We start from the raw sequence: 18,726 nt of genomic DNA on the forward strand, positions 1-18,726 counted from the left end.
GGGGGCGGGAGTCTGTGCGCCGCGAGCCTGTTTCCCCCTCCCTCGCGCGGCGGCCCCGCCCCGCCCCCTGGCCCGAGGCCCCGCCCCCGCCCCGGCCGGGCCCCGCCTCTCCCTCCAGAGAGGGCGGGGACTAGGCGGCGGCCGCAGCCGCAGGAATATGCTGGAAGCCGACCGGCGGGCGCCCGGGAGGTGCTGAACGGACAGTTCCCGCCGCAGAACTTGCCCCGCGGTGGGAGGGCGGGTGGGGCAGCCAGCGAGTCGGCGGGGCACGTGAGCGATGGAGACCATCTGGATCTACCAGTTCCGCCTCATCGTGATCGGGGACTCCACCGTGGGCAAGTCGTGCCTCCTGCACCGCTTCACCCAGGGCCGCTTTCCCGGGCTGCGCTCCCCCGCCTGCGACCCCACCGTCGGCGTGGACTTCTTCTCCCGCCTGCTGGAGATCGAGCCGGGCAAGAGGATCAAGCTGCAGCTCTGGGACACGGCGGGACAGGAGCGGTTCAGGTAGGGCCGCCACCCCCGGGACCTCGGGCACCCCAGGGACCGCGTCGCCCCCTCCGTCCGCCCGGGCGCCCCTTCCCCAAGCGCCAGCCGCACCGGCCCTGGTCGGGAGAGGCTCCGGCCCTCCCCTCTCTAAAGTGCAGACACTCCATTCTCGCTTCCCCTTTGCCCCTCCTCTTCCAGGGACGACTTCCTCCTCCGCAATTTCTCACTTCTTTCTTTGGCGCCCATTTCCTGCGCCCCCTTTCCGTCTTTCCTTCCCGCCTGAGCCGGGGTCACCCTCGCCGGCCCCCTCTTCCCCAGCTCTCTCTGCCCCTGCTGGTATTTTGATCCCCAGCTCTTCGGCTCCCCTCTGCCTTCTCCCCAAACTCAGCGTCCCTCGATGCGCACCCCCTGACCTGGCCACCCACCTCCAAGCTCCCGTCTTCTTCCCCTAACCAAACGGCTTCCTACTATGCGGCCCGGGAGAACTTCAAAAGTAGCGTTTCCAGGTTCGTGATTGATCCCTTTAGCTTCACAGCAAGCAGTGCTCCAACCCAGGTTACTGCATGATCTCATTGGGCATGGTTCAGAGGGAGATGGATGCGGTAATGGTTTGAACACCTCATAGCACCGAATGTGGTCATCAGAAATACTGGGCCAGGACCCGTGGGAATGTGTCTTGTTCAGCAACTGGATGTAACATCAGGGTCACTGACACAGCTGAGGGTTTGTTTTGTTTTGTTTTCTAAGGGTTGTAGTGTCTTTAGAAGTTTGTCGTCATTGGTGCTTTGGTGGGGAAAAGAGAGATTATACTGAGATTTGTCAGGAACTTTTCCTTTATTTTATAATGGGTACTTAACGTTCCAGGGTGATAATAGATCAGAAAATACGTTTCTAAATAGAGAAGGAGGGATCCAAATGAACAGTTTCATTCTAAATGTTCATTGAGACCCTGAAGGAAAGATTTCACAAAGGCGACTCATGTTACATAAGTAAAAACTAAATGTAAATCTTATGCATTTCCTGGATATTTAAGATTGAACCAGATATAAAGCACAATTCCAATTTCTAGAATTCAAGGACACTTTTTTTTAGAGGAAGGTAGGGAATGGGATATATTGTACTCTTTGGAGGTTTTTTAAGATTGCATTATCATTTGGAATTCATTTAAGCAAGCATTTTGCAATCTTCAGCAAGTACTCTGCTTGTGAAATCCAGTACTCCATGACGGGACTTCCCAAACGTGGCTTCCCCTCACCCCAGCCAGCATCTGTTCCGAGTGAGATCAGCCTACTTCTGTGAGAATGTTCCAACATTTAAAGTTTAGGCTTCCATTCCCAGCTGTGACACCGATTCACAGAGATGATAAGTGAACTGCTTAGCTTGCTTTTACCTTAGTTTTCCTGTGTATGAAGTGGACATATGGTAAGGCCAGCCCTTCAGAGAGATGTTTAAGGTTATTGATTTGAATTGTACAATACCTAGAATTCTGAAGAATTTTTTTTCAAGAAGCCTCCTTTAATTAAAATAACTCTTCAAACTTCTGATTCCTCGTCTGTAAAATGGAGTCATCATCATCTCTAATATTTCTTGCAGTTTTACCATTCTGAAGTTGATGGCAAATTCCTTCACTTGTGATCTCAATCAGAGATGAACTTTAAGACATTCCATGGTCATAAAAAAGGCAGAAAAAAAGCATTTACTAATAGCTCTTGCTCTACCTTCTGACATAAATATAATAAAAACATGTTCTTTATGCCTTAAACTTCTAGCAGCTACTGTGAATTGCAACTACAAGAAATACAGGTAGTAAAATCTTATTGTATCTAATAATTCTTTCTTTAAAAGTAGCTCCTAAACTGATTGGCAAGAAAGTAAAGGATAATTAATTTGGTAGATTTTAAAGACCTTTCTGCTAAATAGATCATTGTTTTTTAATGCCTTTAAGAAGAATGTAAATAGTAATTCATTTTATATACATTATTAAAACCAGACAGTCATTCTCCCATAATAATGCAAGGACATTTAGGGAATGTTTACTGACAATGAGTCATACTTTATTTTGTTTGGCTCTTTACCAAAGAAGTATTCATAAATACATACATATTTCAGTAGCTACCTCCAAATATGTACTTGCTTTTCTCCCCTTTAGCAGAATGTGTTTTTCCATAAAATTGCATTTAAAACAATTACTGTTAAATCATTCTGTATCTTTCTCCAAGAAAATACAGATACTTATTTTGAATAATAGACATCCTTGCACATTTACGTCATAGAAAGGTACTATAGTTCATGAAGATATATTCCTGTCATTAGTTGTAATCATACCATTAGGAATTTGTTGGAAATATTATATTTGGAGGTTTCTTGGTGATAATATATAAACTAACAAAAAGGAACCTACTTTAGACAGCCCAAATTGTAGCCTGAAAGCATAAACAAATATGTTACAGAACAACAAAGTAGTGAACTGATAATTATGACCATAATTAGCCTTAGTTTTCTTTTTTCTCCAGCTATATTGAGGTGTAATTGACAAATAAAGACTTAGTTTTTGATCTTAGATTAACATGTGCTAGTAGACAATACTTGCAAAAAATAAAAAGGAACAAAATCAAAGTGAAGGTTTAGAAAAGTAATGTGTATGTGAGCATATTGTAGATTGTAATATAAAACTCAAATGTCAAGTTTTTATTATTAACACTATGTTTTAATGAAGTTAAATGTTAAATTGCTGTATTAAGGAGACTCAAAATTACAGTGCCTTCATTAAAGATAGAAGTTTGTTTCTCTCTTGTGTAACAGTCTCAAGGTCAGTGGTCCAAGTTGTTGGAGTGGCTCTGCTCCAGACCATCGTTCAGGTATCTTCCCTCTTATTTTTCTGCCATCCCTAGAACATTTTCATCATCTGCGTGGACAAACCTGGGTTGCAGGCACACTGTGTGCCAGCTCAAGGGAAGGGAAAAGAAAAAATCTAAATCAAGCAATGTTCCTTTTAAGCAAGTAAGGCCAATGTGGTGCAGATCACTTCTACTCGCAATTCATTGAGGAGAAATTAATTACAAGGCCATACTTAGACAGGGCCACCATGTGCCCAGGAAGAAAGGAAGAGGGATTTGGCATTGTGGGCATTGGGGGGAAACTAGCAATCACCCCTTTTAATTTTTAATCATCATAGTGGAAGAAGTTTAGCAGGAAAGGAAACAAGGATATTGTTTAATGCAATGTTAATAAGGATAAATATTGGAAGGGCTAGAAGTATGGAAAGCATCAAATGTAAGGATATAAATTTTGAACTTTTCCCATAAAAAGCATTTAAAACAATATGAAGGTAAAATGAGATAAAGAAATAGCAATGTTGGCTGAGGAGATAGGAAACCTCAAGGCTTCAAGGCAGATTTGGCCTTTTATTTCATGTTGTCTGGCCTTCGGGGTGTTGTAGTTACAGCCACTGGTTATAAAGCTCAGAGAATAATGTCCTCCTAGTGCAGTGCTTCTCAAAGCGTGCTCTGCAGAACACTCATCCCTTGTGATTCTTTTTAAAAGATGGGTTCTGTGATCAAATAAGTTTCGAAATCCCCGTATTCCATGTTGTAGTCTCTTAGAAATTCGTATCAAAGGCTCTAAGAAGTACTGCAGCAAAGAAATCTATTTAACTTTGATTAAACTAGCATTTTCCAAATTTATTTGAGGGACTATTTTTAAAATATGAAAATCTCTGATAGCTAATGTTCTAAGGGGTGTAATTTGGGGAAAGCTCCTTTGATGCGTTGCTTTAGTTCCATTCTTTGAGCAGAACCACTAGGCATTTGAGGTTGGGAGCAAATGGAAGACCCGTAGACTTTAGTTAACTGGCTAGTTAACTTAGCAAAGGGCTGTAAGCAATATATCCTACATAAGGGACAGCCCTCCCCTGCCCCCCAAAATCTGAGGGTGGCTACTAATACCACTAAATGTACTCAGCCTCTCCCCAACCCTCTGCGTGCCTCTTTATCTCTTTTCCTCCAACTCCTCTTTTGCTGTGTATCTTTCTCTTCTCCATGTGTCTTATCCTTCCTTCAGCTTATTTTTATTTTTCCTTTATCCCTTTCATCTGTCTGTCCCTACTCATAGTTTCCTCCCACCCTCCATCTTTTTCTCTCCTTCCTTTTTATTTTAATGTGTCTCTTACTTTCTCATTTCTTTTTGGTTTATCTCTCCTTATTTATCCCTCTCGCTCCCTTATGCCTCTGTTTTCTCCTCTGCCCCTTCAAAATAGTTATATAAAGTTAATCTTTAAAAGTGGTTTAATTTATATTGCCTGTCCTTAATTTTGAAAGCAAGCAACATGCACATTTTATATTTCTCCTTAAGAGATCTTTTAAGATCCCTAAACTAAACAGGTTTTTTTTTTAAGGGCCTTATTTGATCCCCACCCTCCTTACTATGGTTCATGGTCTTCAATAGAAAAGGATTTTCTGAGCATGGATTGGCACAATTCAGTGCCATAATCAATGCAGTCAACTGTAGTTCCAAGTTTTTGGAAACAATAGAAAGCTAGGCTATATTTGTATTGAGTAATCAGATAATATAATATCGTCATTAAAATTATTTATGTTGTAAGTAACAGAAACATAGCCAAGTTAGTTTAGATAATAGGGGATAAATTATAAATGATACAGATCTCTTGAAAGATAAAAGCTCAGTGAACATATAGGTGTCCAGAAGTATGCAAACTCCAATAATGAGGGTTTGTGGATTTTCCCTCTCATCTATTTTCATTCTCCAACTCTGTCGGCTCCCAACTCTCTCAGTCTCTGAGCTTCTTATTCAAATTCTTGAAAGAAGAAATCTCATTGGCCATTTGCCTGGCCAGTGAATCAGCTCCCCCCCCCCCAGTCAGGTTATTAAGATATGTTTACAAATATACTAATACAAATACAAATATACTAGATGTGTATTATGCGTCATACAATGCAAATGTATCTGTAAGGGTGTACTTTTTGGGAAAGAGAAATTCTGGAAGGGTCTACATTTTGGGAAAGAAGAAAATGAGCAGTCACCCCAAAAAGTATCTATTTTATGATGTTTCAGAGTAAAATGTATGTAAGAATGAGCCAGCATCATTTCTAACAATTGTAACAGAATGTGAAGAGATGACCTGTGTAGCCAAACATGTGTTTATACTCTAAAGATTGTTTTCCCTGTCCACTCAGGACATTCAGACCATTTTGAGTGATTCCATAATCAGTACAGTCACGAAACTAGCCAGTAATTTGAAAAGCCTCTGATTGTTTTTCTTAATTTTTTTCTTCAATAAATCAATTGATTTAACATATGTAGCCACAACTTCAATGCTGCATTGGTATATGAAGGTGATTATACATCCTGAAGTAGACTAGATGTTGTACACCAAATGTCTAAGGGGCTTGGGCCAGCAGCAGGCAAAATTGCGAAGTACGTAAAGCTCATTCTGGGAGTCTTTGGGGCTTTCCCACTTTTCTTTCCTTCTGTTTTTGGATAGTGAGAACTTGACCTGTTCTTCCCTTCTATTATCTTCACATCCCAATCAAAAATTCGCCCCTTAATACTCCATCTTAGCTTCAGAGAGTGAAGTCTCTGGGAAACCAAGACACACAAAATTATTGATGTTTGAAAACCACTTAATAAGGGTCCTGCCAGGAGTGGTTATATTTACATTTACATTTACATCTAAAAGAGGGTGACCACCCAGGGAGGTAATACCTCATCTTGATGTTTCCCTGTTAGCAGAGTTATAGATACTAGGCTGATGGTGTTGGAATTTCCTCTCATCGTGCTACAGTGATAACCACCTATTCTGACACATTGGCCCCACATTTAGCTTTCAAAGCAAGGGCTAGAAAAAGGTTAGAGATGATGTTGTGAGTACACGGATCACTACAGTAAAGTTTTCACATGGAGAAAAGTGCTTTGCTCAGTCCGAGAGAAAGACAGAAGAAATTTCCAGCCATTGTCAGTCAGTTTGGCTAGCATACAAAGATTTCTTAACAACTTACCTTCCTTACCATGCCACTTAAAAGTTTAAAGAGGAATGTCCTTGGAATGATCTGAGAAATTTTGATTTATTAAGAGCCTGTTATTCTTATCCTAGCTGAGTTAGAGAGAATCTGCTTTCTTCCAAGTTGCTCTGTCTGTCAAGCAGTGGAAAAGAAAGGTGAGCCACTCAAGTGATACTGAGGTACACATACACACACACACACACACACACACGCACGCACAAATATATATACCAGGGAACATCAGATATTGCTTTAATAAGATATTTGCATTCTTTCTGGAGCGAAATACCTACAAAGCCAATGCTTTATGATTTTAGTAAATCTGCCTCTAAATTTTAGTAATTTTTAATCAATTCTGATAATATATAATTCAGGGAAGTTCACTTTAAAAATTGCCACCCCACACAATCTACCTGGCTTATCATGAAACCTCTATTATGGTAAAAACCATTGTTTTCTGAAAGGAATCACTTAAAAAATAAAGTATTTTTCTGACCCATAGGAGTTCCAGAAAAATGTAAAAGAGAGGTGAAAGTATGTTTTAAATTTAAAAGTATATTTTAGTTTAAGCTGTCAGAGTCTTTCAAAATACAGATAGTAGCTCTGTACATAAGCATGACTGAGTAAATGTTGATAGCTAGCTGGCATATTATTTTAGTTTAGTTTAAAACCTTAACAGCATTCTCTTAAACACGCCTGGAATGTAGTGAAGTTTTCTCTATTTTCCTTCCTGTGATAATGATTCATTTGTAATTTAGGAACACCTTGCTAAATCAAATTATTATATTACTGGGCATAAGTCTTTAAGACCATCCACTGATATCAGTAGCTAGGATATAAAGAAGCTGTCAAAAATAACTCAGTGCCAAAAGAATACTGAGGTAAGGGAACAGAGATTTTAGGCTTGTTTCTGCTTCACTAATATGATGAGTGCATCACATGTCACCTGAGAAAGCTCTTTATCAAGCCACGCCAAAAGGTCATCAGTGACTTTTCTGTGATTCCTCTTCTATGCCTATTCTTTTTTCTACTTTTTGTATGCTTGGTCATAATCTCTTTTAAAATTATCTTCCTGTACTAGAAGTGTTAAAAGTGTTTTTTCTTCTGATTCTTTAGCCTTTCCAAACTTATTTCCTTTTCATAAGACTTAGAGTGGTATGACCTCAAACAGATAAGGCTGAGGATAGCCTTAATAACAGACTTCTGCTTCAGAAATACAAAAGAACAGTGTTTGCCCCAAACTGTACCCTCTTCTCTGAGAAGAGATGAAGAGAGAATACTGCAAATGGGAGTTAGGTGATATTAAGAACTTCCTGGCTATAAGAGAAGACATTATGAAGAAAGGTTATAGATTCTGAAATTCTAGGCATTGCCTATCGTTTTTCTTCAGAGTAGCATTTTTCAAAGTGATAGTAATAGGTGTAATTTGAAAAGAGGGTTCCTTGATCAAATAGTTTTGGAAATACTGGATTGTTGCAGGATCTCAGAGCTTTATATGCTGGTATACTAATACACATTGTGAATCCCCAAGACAGATATGGTGTTTTCTAATCCAGAGTCCGTGTCCATACAGCATTTTAGGAACCAACAGATAGATCGAACACCAATCCTTCAAAGAAAAAGTGAAGGCAGTTCCTTAAATTTTAGGAATATGTTTGAGAACCTCTCACGGTTTCTTCTCTCATGATTCTCTGTGTCTCTTTTGCTGGCACTTCTGGATAATTTCTTCAGGTCTCCCTTTTAAAACACTTGATTACTATATTTTAGGGAGAGATCTAGTCTACAGACTCGGGAGAGTCTCTTGACTTTTGTCCTCTCATTCAAAATTAACAGGTTTATCTTCTTGCCTGACTTCTAGTCACTTGTCACAATTTTACACAAGTCATGCAATATCATTAGCACTTGTTTTAAGTACAAAATCTTCCAATTAGAATCACTAGGAAAACTGGAAGAACGATAAAGGAGCAAAAGGATGAAACTTCATAATTTAAGATTTCTTAGATATAAAAGGGCTACCAAAAGGCTATAGGATTAGGAAAACAAAAGTTTATGAAGCAAATATTAGGTGAAATTTAGGACTGAGATTTGATAGAATAGATGGATAGACTCTAAAAACAGAATTAAAGGTGGAAGAGAAGATGTAATTGATTGTACAGCAGAGGACTATTGGAGGTGAGGAAAATTAGTGAGAGATGAATTGAAACCAAAATCCAAGAAAATGAGGGGAAAAGACACATGAAAGAAGTTGCAGAGGTCAACCACACTGTGGCCAACATTCTGGCCATTTTGGTAGGTGAGTAACTACAGCCATAGGACTGAGAAAGAACAGACAGATGATCTGATACAACAGTCTCATTTTTAAAATAATACAAATTAATGTCCAGAGAGGCTTTGCCTTGCCCCAGTCCTTGTCGTTAGTGGTTCACATAAGAGCCCAGTTCTCATAACACTCTGTCTGGTGCTCTTTCTGCTGCACCAGGCCTCCTGTCATGGTTGAAAAGAATTTTATTGGCACAGTGTATAGTTTCTGTCGTGAAAAGTATTCTGTTTGCACACAACCCCACCCCTACTCTCATCTCCGTAGACCCAAGTTAATTACTAGGTCCACCCAAACCATTATTTTACTGCTATATTCAGAAGCAAAGGGGCCGGCTCCGTGGCTTAGCGGTTAAGTGCACGCGCTCTGATGCTGGCGGCACGGGTTCGGATCCCGGGCACGCCCCAAGGCACCACTTCTCCGTCCACCGCGAGGCCGAGTCCCACGTACAGCAACTAGAAGGATGTGAACCTATGACATACAACTATCTCCTAGGGCTTTGGGGGGAAAAAAAATGAATAAATAAAATCTTTACAGAAGCAAAAAGGGAAAAAGCTTTACACGGTAGAAGCGGTACTGATACCTGACAGAAGACACTGGTGGCTACAATGACAATCAGCCCTCCCGTCCCTGCAGTACTCAATGACTGCACTGCTACACTAAGAAAGAGGAATGAACCCTGGCACTGCAGTGGAGAAATTTATATGAACTCTTTTGCCTTGTTAGACAAGGGGTAGGTGTTGGGTGTTAGGCAAAGATACAAGCAAATACTGGCTATGGTGTCCTGAGGTTTCAAAAGTACTGTGAAGTAGCCTTCCAATCCTTAAATGCTGTCACATTTTTTTTCTGGAGAAGTTGAAATTAGCGAGGACAGTGATTTACTTGTGGAAATCCATGCATTTATTTAACTTAACTATATGTCAGGCAGTAGATATAAATATATATACATATATAAATACATGATGTGGTCTCACATTCAAGGTCCATACTGTCTCTACACGCGGTAGAGTACAGACTGTACTGCTGTAACAGAGAGACTGCCCATATATGGCAACTTAAATATTATAGAGCTTTGTTTCTCTCTCCTATAATAATAGTCCAGAATGAGCAGTTCTGGGCTCTCAGGGTGGCTCTGCCTCAACATCAGTTTCCAGGGTTCTCCAGTCATTGCTATTTCCTAACAAGCAGGAAGGAGAAAGAGGAAGCCAAGGGCAAATGTCTTCAAGTAGATGAACCTCAGACTGCACACATAAGTTACCGTGTCCCATTGATTCAAACTTAGTGACATGACCACAACTAACTGCAGGAGAGCTGAGGAAGATAGTTTCTATATGAGTTGCTATGTGACAGCTAAAACTTGTCAAGTTCTTTTACTAAAGGAAGACAGAATAGACACTTGGGAACTATTAGAGGTCTTTCTCTAGACTCATAGCAAAGACAGATAATGATCAAATAATTGCAGTAAAGGCTGGTAAGTGCTAAAATAAGTTCCAGTGGCAGAACACAGGGAGGAATTGTCATCCGTGCCTAGGGTGAGGGCTGGTTTCAGAGGATGTATCCCAAAGGAGGTGGTCCTTGATTCTGGGACATGAAGGGTATGTCAGTAGTGAGAGAAATAACAATAGGAAACAATAGAAAAAGAAGTGGCTTCCAGTAATGAAAGCAGATTGAACACCTGCAGCTATTTTAGCTTTTTTTCCTGAAACCTCACTAAAGTGACAATAGTTTTGTTTTTGTTTTTGTTTTGTTTTTCAACCATAAACCCTCAAACAAGGAGAACAGGTTAGGAGACAACAGCAAGAAAATTTTGGAAGCAGAAAAGCAGATCGAGGAAGAGTAAATGAATTAGTAGATTCAGGAAAACTAACTTCTAAGCTAGTGGTGGAGAAAGCTAAAAACCAACCCAATATATACCACTGAACCCCCTAAAGACTCAGGAAATGGTGGCAGCAGATACTTCTGGAAGTGGGAGTGCTAAAATAAGGATCATTGATGGTCAGTCTATTTAAGAAAGATTGGATCCTCATATCCCCTCCGCCATTCCACACCCCAGGTGACTTCCTCTCCCCTAACATTGGCAAAAAACTGGAAATTTATTCTTTGAGAAGAATTAAACATAGAGTCTCTGACTAGAAGCACCAGGCATAATTTAGATTGGGGTCTCTTATTAAAAGTAAGGCCTTTAAGTGAATGCATGCATGTTGTATCTAAGATTGTCTAGCCTTCTTCCCTGTCTTAGTCCTCAGCACACTGGCAATCAGGGCTTTGCCCTTCAAACAGGAAATTGTGAAATCACTTCTGAAGAATCTGTGCAGGCCAAGAGGAAAGACTTAAGACACCAACATTAGAGTTTCCTCAACTAAATGATCCAACCTGATCATCTTACAAGTAGGGCTTTTAGTCTCAATGAAATATTACAAGAAATATTAGGAAATTTGTAATACAAAACCTAGAGACCAAAACAAAGACCAAAAGCAACCAGAGAAACAAACTTAATAAGGGAAAAGGGAATGTTTAAAAAACAAATAAACCAAAACTGTCCTTAATTTCCTCAGAGGGGATAATAAGAAAATATTGCAATCATAAAAGAACAGGATACTATTTTTAAAAAAAAAGAATATTCTGAGAACAAAAGAGATTTTGGAAACACAGTAGAAAAAATAAAATATTCAATATAAAGTTGGGGAAATCTCTCAAAAAATAGGATAAAAGGGGGCTGGCCTGGTGGTGCAGTGGTTAAGTCTTCTCACTCCGCTTCGGAGGCCTGGGGTTCTTGGGTTCGGATCCTGGGCGTGGACCTACGCACTGCTTATAAAGCCGTGCTGTGGCAGGCATCCCACATGTAAAGTAGAGGGAGATGGGCATGGCTGTTAGCTCAGGGCCAATCTTCCTCAGGAAAAAAAGGAGGATTGGCGACGGATGTTAGCTCAGGGCTAATCTTCCTCACCAAAAAAATAAAATAATAAAATAAAAAGTAGGATAAAAGGAAAAAGACTTAGAAAATAGGAAAAAAAGATTTTTAAAAAAATTAAAAGGCTTAATACACAAGTAACAGGCATTCCAGAAAGATAGAACAGAAAAAACAGAGGAGAGGAATCATCAGTGAAACAATTTAAGAAAAATTTCCAAGATTTAGGGACCTGAGTTTTCAGATTGGAAGGGCCCAGCACAATAGATGAAAGTAGACACATTCTAAGGGACATCATCATGAAATTCTAGAACTCTAGGACAGCAGAGAAGTTCCTGCAAACTTCCAGAGGAAAAAAAAAATAGGTCACATAAAAAAGGATCATGAATCAGACTGGCTTCAGACTTCCCAAAAACAACAGTGGAAGTTAGAAGGCAATGGAGAGGCTGCAAAATTCTGAAAGAATTCAGTATTTGACCAAACTGTCATTCAACTGTGAAAGCAGAATAAATCAAACCTGTAAGATTTCAAAATATTAAATCATGCATCTTTTTTAGGAAGCTACTTGAGGATGTGCTCTACACACACACACCCCCAAACACACACAGGCACATAAAGGAGTAAACCAGGTGTGAAGAAGACATGGGATACACGGAACAGGAGATCTAACCCTGAAGAAAGGCAAAGGAAATGCCCAGGAAGATGATGAAGGGAGATCCTAGGATGATATCTTCTGCTGCAGACACCAGGGACAACCTGGCCAGATTGGATCAGGGCAGAAGGTTGTAGATGCAACCTCCTCAGGAAGGTGAAATTGACAGAAGAGTTAATGGGAATGAACTTCCTAGAAGGCAACTGGCAGAGAGTTTGGATTATTGAGAACTATGTGGAAAACTTAGCAAAAAGAAAAAGGAAAGAAGAAAAAGATATGGCAGAGACTTTAGTGCTCACTCATATGTGATGCTTCTTTTCTTCAGGACCCGTGGTAGGAATATATTTCCCTTCGCTCTTGCACTTAGACAGAATCATATGACTAATTCTGGCCAGTGGATTTGAGCAGAACTTGCATGTGGTGGTTTTAAAATACAGCCCAGATTCTTTAACATTCTTCCTACTGAGAGGTGGGTTGTTTGTTACTGCAGCATAAGCTGGCCTATCTTGACTAATATGCAAGATAATTATTAACTCTAAGGAAAAGAAGAAGTTGTGCAGGAAAGGAAAAGAAGTCATAGTTTACTCCAAGGCTCAGCACTGAAAAATATCTACATGGTCAGAATAACACAAATGCCAAGAAATGGTCTTTCTAAAATTATAGTGTAATGATATTGGCAAGTTAGGGGAATGGGAAAAGTAAGGATGTGTGGTTAAGTGCACAAGTAACTGATAAAAGCACAAGCTTAGAAAAAGAAAGGAGAAGGAAAAGAACAGTCTATTCAGATGACTTGAAAATAAAAGCTGCATAATTTCAGAGATAGAATGAAATGAGAAAAGGATAAACAACAATTATAAATTCCAACATGTGGAGAGAGATACCAAAGCACGTGAAACAAAGCAATAAAGAGAAAGTCATATGGAAACACAGTCAAAAAAATGGTGGGAGCATTATAACCCATGAAAAAGTGTTCTTTAATTATGTTAAATCACATAATGCACTGTTATATAGAAAATAAAATAATCATGAGAAGCTGGTCATCATTTCATTTTTCTTCTGCAAAAGGATGCCAGAAAGCACTGGAATGAGTGCTAAAGTCTTTTATCACTTTCTGGTACCATACCAAATAGAAAATAAGCATCCTTTCCTTATCACCTTGCAGACAATTAGTGAAGCTAGAAAAATTTCTCATTAATTTCCAAATAAACTATTCCGGTTTTCACACATAACTTGTTTTGCCTTCCAGAATCCACTGCAAAGTACAATTTGAATTACTACCAATTTAAATACAGTAGTTCTTTAGAAAATGTGGATGATTTCAGCTATATGCTTAGAGTATGTGCAATTATTCAGCCCATTGCTCCCCTTTTGACTTCATAAATCTCTACTATAAATATCGAAAGAGGAGATAAGCTTTTTGTATTTCTCTGTTATTCTCCCATTTGCTCAGCATTTTCATGCTACCTGGGCACAGTCTGACAGTATGAACTTATTAATTCAGTTGTTTATTCATTTACAAATATTGGTAATATGCATACTCACGCATGCCCAGTTCTGTTTTAGGCGCTAGGGATACAGCATCCAAAAAAACTGACAAAACTCCTTGCTCCCATGGAGTTTATCTTCTAATGGGAGGAGACAGGCTACAACCAAAAAAGCTGGAAAAACTATATAGGATGTCAGAATGTGTTAATTGCTACGAGGAAAATAGAGGAGAAAAGGTGAATAGAGCTTGCTGGGGGTGGTAAGAAGGCCTCACTCTCATAAAATGATGATCTGTCGTAAAAGGAAAATAAAAAGTGGTCATGGGTGAATTGATTTACATATTCAAAGAGAGAACATGGCCCATTAGATCTTGTCAGTATTATATATAGCTTCCATAACCACACACTTGATTTTTGATGGAAAGACCCTGGAATTGTACAAAGAAAAAGAATTTTAGTGTTTGTATGTCTGAAGAAAGATATCCTGAGTTATAAGCTCCAAGTTTCAGAATCTTAGGCAAGGGCAGGAAATTTTAGAGTCAGTGATAATAAAAGGAGGGAGGAGACTTGTGTTTTAGTCTCTTGAAAGCAGTCCTAAGGGCCTGGATTACAAGGCAAGTGAACCAGGTAAATAAGGCATCAACACAATGACTATTCCCAGAAGGGCTGTAGGAACGTAATGTCGTGGTAAAGAGAGGCACTCACAAGGCTAATGCACTCATAGGCTGCTTGTTGCCAGCAGCCTTTGGCATCAAAGTACTTCTACCTTCTAAATGCCTATTTTACAATTGGCAAAGCCACAAGAAAGGCATTTCCAGGACATCTGGTTCATCTTACCTAAGTCAGTCAGCAAGTGGTCTATATTTTGTTGCTTTTTTAAGAGGCCTGTGCACATCCAACAAAGTTCATAATAATAGCATATAAGATCTACATAATCTTGCCACTTTCAAATAAAATTTTATGTTTAAGTAACTATCTAGTATAAATAATCTTGAGCATTCCAGAGCCTGTGGACTTTTGTCCTTCATATGACAACAGCATCTTGTTTTCAGTGCCTTCCAGGAAACTAGATAACTGTTTAATTTGAGATATAATTTACATTTTTCAGAATCTCAGGAATCATGTCATTTGTGTCAAAAAAATTCCAAATTCTCCAAGGCGTATGATTTACACTTGATTGCACTGCTCATATATTAAGTAATTCTTTGCAAATATAAGCAAACTCCAGGGCTCTCAATGTCCCTTGTCTACATATTATTTCAGGAAAAAAATTAGGGGCCGGCCCAGTGGCATACCGGTTAAGTTTGCATACTCCCCTTTAGCAGCCTGGGGTTCACCAGTTCAGATCCTGGGTGCGGACCTACTCACTGGTCACCAAGGCATGCTGAGGCGGTGTCCCGCATAAAGGAACTAGAGGGACATACAGCTAGGACATACAACTATGCACTGGGGCTTTGGGGAGAAAAAAGGAAAAAAGGAGGAAGACTGGTAACAGATGTTAGCTCAGGGCCAATCTTCCTCAAAAAAATAAATATATAAATAAGTAAATGCTTAAAAAATTATAAAAAAATTAAAGAGGAAAATTAAGCAGTTAAAAATATTTAAATAAACCAGGCGACCATTTTTCATTTCTATTCTAAAGCAAATATACTTGCAAGAATAAGCTTTGCAGGGCCAGCCCCTGTGGCCAAGTGGTTAAAGTTCCACGCACTCCACTTCAGTGGCCTGGGTTTGTGGATTTGGATCCCAGACGCAGACCTATCCACTCACCAGCCATGTTGTGGTGGTGTCCCACATACAAAATAAAGGAAGGTAGGCAGGGATGTTAGCTTAGGGCAAATCTTCCTCAGCCAAAAAAAAAAAAAGAATAAACTTGGCAGATGAAAGGATAAAATATGGTATATACATACAATTGATTCAGCCATATAAAAGAAGGAAATTCTGTCATATGCTACAACATGGATGAATCTTGAAGACATTATACTAAGTGAAATAAACCAGTCACAGAAAGACAAATACTGCATGATTCCACTTATATAGATATCTACAGTAGTCAAACTCATAGAAGCAGGAAGTAGAATACTGGTTGCCAGGGGCTGGGAGGAGAAGGAAATGATGAGTTTCTGTTCAATGTGTATGGAGTTTCAGTCATGCAAAATGAAAAAGTTCTAGAGATTTGCTGTACAACATTGTGCTTATAGTTAATAATACTGTACTGTACACTTAAAATTTTATTAAGAGCGTAGATCTCAAGTTATGTGTTTTTTACCGCAATAAAAAAAAAATGAATTTTGGCCTAGTGAAACCTTGTTGAAAGTTATAAAATATTTGTGGCTTTATTTTGTATCATTCTTTTCTTTCAAAATATATGCAGCCTCTATCAATCAGGTCTTTGGTTACCAGCGACAAAATCAACTTGAAGACCTTAATCAAAAGCTAAAGTTACTGGAAGCATGTCTGAGGCACAGAGACTTGACGGGAAGCTGGAAGGAACCAGGCTTGGAATGGATCAAAAGATCTCAGGAGTTCCGGGCAGGAAGAACCACAGGAGGCCATTGTGGTCCCCATGATACTGTTGCCCCTTTTTTGCCTGTTTACCCACTGCTGTAAGAAGCCCCAAATGGACAGTTGGCTGTGTCAGCTACTAATTCGGTAGCAGCATCACGAGGTTCTCTGGAGCAAGCATTTCTCCCTTGGATACCAAAACCCTTATATCAGCAGAGTTCAGAGTCACAGGGATTAGAAGCAACAAAAAATTTTAGTGACTCATTAAGTGCAATTGTGAGAGGCACCATCACCCCCCTTTCACCCTTTGTTTTCCATACCACAGCATCTATTTATGGGCAAAAAACACCACCTAGTCTATTCCTTACTAGTTTAGAACATACACATCCTGAAGGATCATGCCAAAATCTTACAAGGTGTCCTCTCCTGGACGTGGGCATAACTGAATCTTAATAACCCATTCCACAGTTTTATAGGCCAGATGCCTCTAGGTGACAGTGACATGATAAGATCAATGAATCCCATAGCATCAGCCCATTTCCCTGTCTCTTCCTCTGTTAAGTGAAATCTCTGGTCTGTAGCAAAGTGTGTGATACCATGACTATGTATAAGGCATTCCATAAGTTCACGGATGGTGGTGCTAGCTTGGCTTGAGTCCAGATTAAATGTCTATTATAGTGAGGACATAGCCAGCCCTGGTGGTCTAGTGGTTAAGAACCACCATGGCCCGAGTTCATTTCCAGGTCAGGGAAGCAGACCACCTATTTGTCGGTTGTCATACTGTGGTGGCTGCATGTTGCTGTGATGCTGAAAGCTATGCTACCAATATTTCAAATACCCGCAGCATGGGTGACCACCCATGGTGGACAGGTTTCAGTGGAACTTACAAACTAGACAGACAAAGGACCTGGCCACCCACTTCCGGAAAATTGGCCATGAAAACCCTATGAATAGCAGTGGAGCATTGTCTGATATAGCGCTGGAAGGCGAGAGGATGGTGCAAAAGACCAGGCAGGGTTCCGCTTTGCTGTACACAGGGTCGCTAGGAGTCAAATTGACTCGACGGCACTAACAAGAAATAGGGAGGACACATCAGTGGCCCCTCCACGATGGTTCCCCTGGAGTAAGGTGCCATATCCAAAGTGCCAATAGCTGCTGGAAAATTGAGTATTAAGCAGTGACAGTCCAAGTAAGAGAAAGTCTCTGTGAGCCCAGTCACAGCTTCTCTGTCTCTACCATGACCACTTTGAGTTCAAACTGGGGTAAGAATACTGACTGATAACTATAGGACAGGACATTTTGTTTCACTGATTATTAGGAACTCCTCCACAGAAGGGGCTTTTGGTGAGTATTCACGTAGGATACAAGTATGCCCATACTCTAGACCCATCAACATACCTCTTCCCCAAACCTCCTTATTATCAGTCCTTTGATCTCGGTTTTTCCAACATGCCAAACCCTTAGCCTCTGCTCATGAATTAGTATAGATCCTTACCTATATCTCTCCATCTCTTCTTTGGAAAAAGTACCACTAGAAGTTTCACAAATGGGAGAGTTTCTCTTTTCCACTGACCTTCAAGTCCACTATTGAGTGGAGCTAACTGATGCCAGCATATTGTTTAGAGCCATCTGTAAGGCAGACTTGAATTTTTTTCCTGTTTCATTATAGGGAAATCCAGATAAGGCCATAGGTTGAGAGGATGCTGCAGGAGTAGGCATGCTGGGTGTGTAAGCCTTATTACTCTAGGTCCCCTTAGGTCCCATCCCTATTCCTGCCTATATATGTGACTTCTGCTTGATGGCGAAGTTTCAGCCTGGTGAATCAGAGAACACCTAGCTATTGATGAGCATTCAGATTGCACAGTCACTTGATGTTCCACAGCCAGGCATTTAGTCTCTATCAAAGCCAGGTTGTAAACCAAGAACTCTCTCTCAAAAGTGTAATAGCTCTTGACAAAGAGAGCATGCCTTTATTCCAAAATGTACTGTAATAGTCCAGTGGAACCTTCCCCAGGCTTGATAGAGCATCCCAGTCTGCTATAGGCATTTTAGGCAGGCACCATTAGATCTGATGGGCCACGTGGCAAAACCAGCTAAAGGGATTTCTCTTGCTTTCAGGCCTATTAAAACTGGTAGCTTTTGGGTCTCCCACTTTTAATGGGTCATAAAAGCATAAAAGGGTCCAAATATTATATGTTTCCTCCAAAATCCAAAAAAATCCACCAAGTATTATGCTTACTTTTTCTTGGTAGAGGGCATAAGATACCATAACTTGTCTTCTTTGGAGAAGTTTCATCAATATGCCCCTGCTTAAGAGATCGTCCTCCCCCAAAAAACTTTAGAGATTACTAGCTACT

At 40.1% G+C, this 18,726-nt stretch overlaps 1 protein-coding gene across 1 annotated transcript in view; it reads left to right on the forward strand.

Annotated features, from left to right (window-relative positions):
• The first annotated feature begins 254 nt into the window (after nt 1-254).
• Nucleotides 255-18,726, forward strand: part of RAB39A (RAB39A, member RAS oncogene family) — a 28,287-nt gene continuing 9,815 nt past the window's right edge. The window contains exon 1 of the mRNA XM_004427369.3: nt 255-504. Within this exon, the coding sequence (XP_004427426.1) occupies nt 278-504 (227 nt within the window). The 5' untranslated portion in view covers nt 255-277. The remainder of the gene's footprint in view (nt 505-18,726) is intronic.

Source organism: Ceratotherium simum, chromosome 7 (genome assembly GCF_057802395.1).
Source record: "Ceratotherium simum simum isolate JZ-2026a chromosome 7, ASM5780239v1, whole genome shotgun sequence".
NCBI classification, from domain to species: Eukaryota; Metazoa; Chordata; class Mammalia; order Perissodactyla; family Rhinocerotidae; genus Ceratotherium; species Ceratotherium simum.